At 40.5% G+C, this 5,033-nt stretch overlaps 1 protein-coding gene across 1 annotated transcript in view; it reads left to right on the forward strand.

Moving 5' to 3' along the window:
- LOC107302704 (transmembrane serine protease 12) overlaps window positions 1–5,033 on the forward strand; it is a 13,591-nt gene that overhangs the window by 1,215 nt on the left and 7,343 nt on the right. The window contains exon 2 of the mRNA XM_015831844.1: window positions 7–154. Coding sequence (XP_015687330.1) covers window positions 7–154 — 148 coding nt within the window. The remainder of the gene's footprint in view (window positions 1–6; window positions 155–5,033) is intronic.

Genomic DNA, 5,033 nt, shown 5'->3' on the forward strand with positions numbered 1-5,033 from the left:
TTGTAGGTGGACATGATGCTATGCTAGGAGCATGGCCTTGGCAAATTAGTCTTCAGGTTTATGCAATTGGTGTAGGATATGTCCATGTATGTGGTGGATCTTTAATTAATACAATCATAGTGTTGACAGCAGCCCACTGCATTAAAATATCAGAGTATGTACCTTTCCATTCTAATACTTTTTCTTCAATTGGGTGTAAAATCTACTGACCAAAGAAGTACTGATCAAATATATAATTATATATCAAAAATTGAGATTTAACATGCCTTTCCTAACTTACACAGAATTGAGTTTTGAAGCAGGTGTAGCTTCATACTACTTGTCAAGGATCTAATAAAGGAGAATATTTGTTAAGGATCACAAATATTCTAGGGAGGATTTTTTGGTGCTTTCAACAGATTTGTTTAATTATTTGCCTGAAGCTTTTTCATATTCAATCCTAGAGTAATAAAAGACTCATATTCAGAACTACCAGGACAAACTTAATTATTTTAATGATAAATAGTTGTGTAGAAGGATAACACAAGAGAAAAATATTTTAAGCGTCATAAGCCATTTTCACTTATTTTACTTATCTCTGCTTTACCATATATTATTATATCAATTTTTTAACATTTCTCTTTCCTCCAAATAACTCCTTTGCTATCATATGATTTAACCAATCAGTTTTAGATGGCTAATCCAATTTCTTTATTTAAAATGTCTGGTTTTCACTTCCTCTAGCAACTCTGCTGGACAGCACTGAAAGGAAGAAATCTGCTTGCTCAGGCCATGAGGTCATCAAGCAAACATCTTTGTTACATAGAAGCTAAACATGCCTTTGGGAAGCTGAATCACTAATGTTCCTCCTTCACTGTTACAAGTTAGAGATAGTAAATATGTACTAAGATTAGTAGTCTTTGTTAGTTTGATTCCTTTTGAATTTGTCCATTCTCTTTTTTAAATAATTTAAATCAGTGACTGTCACTTTCTGTTAAGTGATGACCTCCTCACAAGGAGGTATATGTATATGTCCCAACAGCTTGTACACCCACTCCAAGCAGTCTCTTCTTGCCTTCCCACCCTCTTGTATCTTCTCCTATAGTAGCCACAACCCTACTAGCCTTTGATTGTTGAAAATTAACAGGAAGTTATGAGGAGGTGCTCACTTAACAACCCAGAATATTCACCTCACAATGGCATTGGGGACTGTAAGTATTTCTGTCCAATGCAGTCACATTATGTTACAGTTTATGATCTCATCACTTAAGAATGGAAATTCTAGTTCCAATTTCCATTGTAATTTGAGTACTACTTGTATTATATTTCTGCTATTGTGTGGCTTACCATTCCTAGAAAACAAACCAACAGTGAAATCTGTTATCCTATCAACACATTTGTGATTATATTCTTAAAAATATTTTTGTCTAGCTATCCTTTTGTGCCTCCTATACCCTTTCCCCAAGACTACCTCAGTTTTCTTTTCTATTTACTCTCTCTAGCCTCACCCTTCCAATCTGTTTAGACTACACATGAACTGAGTTCATAGAGAATTAATTACACCTGCCAACAAGTCTACTCTAGGAGAGTGCTACACTGAGCTCCAGCTCCTCTCTTTGCTGCTAAATTTCTTCTTATGTCTAAATAATACTTTGCTGTTCTTTGTGTTTTGTCTTATTTCCCAACATGTTCAAACAACATCCAACATTTATGTTACAATTAGCTACCATCTTACGAGTCCCAAATGGTAAAGGATCTCATTGTATTCTCATAAAGAGTATCAGTTCTTTAAACATTACAGATGGTTCTCTAGTAATTCTTCATGAAATATTTATGGTTATTATTTAATTTGTTTTTTGTTTATCTTTGAGAGCCTAGAAACAATTTATCTTCCTTGTTGAAATATTTGAGAGGAGCCCCCCTTTATATCTTATTCCTCTTTTTAATAATGGCAGGGCTAGTATCTTGAAATATAATACTTGATTTCCATTTCAGTTTATCTTTCTTAGTCCATGAGTTTCTTGCTGAATTTTTTTTTCCACCTGATTTTTTTTACAAATATATTATCTCTTGGCTTTTGCAGTTGATTGAACCTAAGAGAAGAGTCTCTATTGACATATTGCATATGAAAGCTTTAAATCTGATCATTTAAGTTTTAAATATTCAGTTAAATTCGCCCTTTCTGCATTTCCTCTGATTCCTATTAATTCTCAGAAAACATCATCTGTTATAATTCTCTATGAGTCAAATCTAGTTTAGTGTCAGTAACATTTTCTGGACTTTTCCAATAACTAAACTCCTTTTCCATAATGACAGCCTATAGTTTGCTAGATATTTGGGAGTTTTCAAAACTTGAGAAGACAAATCTTTTAGTTGTTTATTAATTTTTTCAAACATACTTTGCAAATCCTTTCAAATCTAAATGTTTCATTTATCCATTTTTTGTTTAAGTTGCTTAATTGTATTTCCTATTAAATCATCCTCAAAGTTTCTTGAGCATCACTTAGCCTTCAGACCATTGGCAGGGATTTTTCATTCTCTGTTATCTCTGTTTTACTGCCAGAGTGGGATGTCGTTTGAGTCTCCTTAATAATCTATGTAAGACTTAATTCTTTGCCATTTCAGGGATTACCTTTCTTAGACAACTTTTTACTGTTAATATGGCCAAAGCCAGATATTAATAAAACATAAATGACAAAAATTATCAAGAAAGCTGGGCTGTGAGAAAAGCAATAGACTCGCCATGCTGTCTTCTCCACTCCCCCGCCATTGTTTACCAAATCGGATGGATGGATTGATATATGCCTACATACGTACATTTTTCAACTAGCTGAAGGATGCAAGGATAACACTGTTTTAGCATTGGAGAATCGTAGAGTTGGAAGGACTTTGGGGGTCACCTAAACCAAGCCCCCAATCAGTGCAAAAGCCACTACAGACCATCTTTGGTGGATAATCATCTGGCTTCTGTTTGAAGATCTCTTAAAAAAGAGATCTTTTCCCTGCTAACCTCAGCTTATCTTTCTTCTGGGTACCCAAGCATCTTTCAAACTACATTTTGGTGCAGCCAACTTTATTAAAATAGACTTCAAAGACACTTTTGATCTTAAAAATGTATTACAGGTTGTTCTTTATTTTGCAACATATCAGCCTATAATTAAACATTTAAAATATCAGAAAGGACACTATTTTGGGAACTAGCATTACTTGTAAAATACCTGTGACACTTACAGAAACATTCTGGTCTAGGGCTGTATTAATGATTTGATTAGTTTCAATACAGAAACTGAACAAAATTGAAACTTTACTATAGTAAAATACAGATCATTTTAAGAAGTTTGTAAGAATATATCGGTTTCTTACCGCCACCTGGCTTGTTCCGCGGCCTCATGGCAGCGGCATTGCACAGGAGGCAGGAAACAACTGGTTTCGGTGTGGCGCGGCTATTTGCCGCCTCGCATATTGCGCCCAGTGCCACTGAAATGGGGCTCGACTGAAAGCGGCTGTGGAACAAGTGGGGCAGGTTCCCCCCTCACCGGCCCATTCAGCTACAGCTTTGGCTCTGTAGGCAGAGCTGCGAAGTTCTCTAACAGAGAAAAGAACTTCGCAGCTCTGCTTACAGAGCCACCAAAGCAGCAGGTGGATCACCGGAGGCTCAGGAGAGAGGATGCTGAAGTGGGCGGTCGGACCATTGGCAAGAGCAACACGATTGAGCAGAAAGCGGCCTCAGAACAAGTGGGGCAGGTAAGGAAAGAAACCCTCGCTCCCCCCAGAAATTGCCTTTCTTTCTTTCCTTACCTGACTCCCAGCCCTGTGTTGTTTCGCAATCTGCTGCTGCCGCTTGCAAGGACGAAGTTTTTTGGGGGAGGGAAAGGTCAATCAATTTCAACTTCTCGTGAAAGATCGCGAAGTTGGAATTGATTGACCTTTCCCCCCCCAAAAAAATCTTCGTTTCCTTGTACACTTCAGCACCCTCGCTCCCTGAGCCTCCGGTGCTCCACCTGCTGCTTTGGTCGGCCTGCCAGCCCCCACCTTAATGCCCTGCCCACCGCTGCCTAGCATGGCCGTCCTGGGGCTGCAGGGGCTGGCCTGGCATGGGAAGGGCACGCGCCCCACCCTCCTGCCACCATGCAGGGTAAGGTTGCTGCACCCGCACCCGCCCAGATGCCCTCGCCTCCCCCAAGCGTTTTTTTACTAACGTACCTCAGCTGCATTCTGTTTCTCCATTCGCTTTTCAGCCTTTGCTTGAGAAGTTAGAAAGTCTGATGAAACTTTTTTTTTACCAATAGTCCCACAAACGTGGCGAAGGCTGAGAAGCGAATGGAGAAACGGAATGCAGCTGAAAGGCAGGTTAGTAAAAAAAACGCTTGGGGGAGGCGAAGGCATCTGGCCGGGGGGCGGGCCTGGCAACCTTACCCTGTGCGGATTCGGCAGGTGTCTGGCGGGGAGGGAAGCAACTGGTATACCACCATGCTAGCGTCGCCACATTGCTTCTCTACCCCATGCACAGGCCCTGCCCCACCCCTCGCATGGAGCGCCCTGCTCCCGCCGCTCCCCCCACCCCCACGTGGCACCTTTCCAGCTCCGACACATCACTTCCTCCACCACTGTGTAGGACTAAAAATAAAGTTCGGTCAATAAATTCCAACTTTGCAAGATCTTTTTTTTTTCCTGCAAGAAGTTGAAATTGATTGATTGAACTTTTTTTTTTGCACATGGCGGCGGAGGCCTAAAGTGAAAAGGTTTTATAAAACCCAGCTTAAAAAGCCACTTGCCTGGGGAGATTTTGATGCAGGTTGCTCATGGACGGGACAAGGCCTTGGACTGGGGCATTGGCGCATGTGACCACAGACAGAGCTCTGCGTGCCACCTGTGACGCGTGCCATAGGTTCGCCACCACGGCACTAGAGGTTGGATCCATGGCTCAACCCCATCTGTTGGAGAGTTTCTCTGACATACCCATGAATAGCAAATTAGTGTCCATTAACTTCATACCTATGTAGGAAGTTCTTTTGAATTTTTGGGAAATAAGGTAAAAGGAAAAGAAAAGAGAG

The sequence above is a fragment of the Protobothrops mucrosquamatus genome, unplaced genomic scaffold (assembly GCF_001527695.2).
Source record: "Protobothrops mucrosquamatus isolate PMUCROS unplaced genomic scaffold, P.Mucros_1.0 scaffold_282, whole genome shotgun sequence".
In the NCBI taxonomy this organism is placed as follows: Eukaryota; Metazoa; Chordata; class Lepidosauria; order Squamata; family Viperidae; genus Protobothrops; species Protobothrops mucrosquamatus.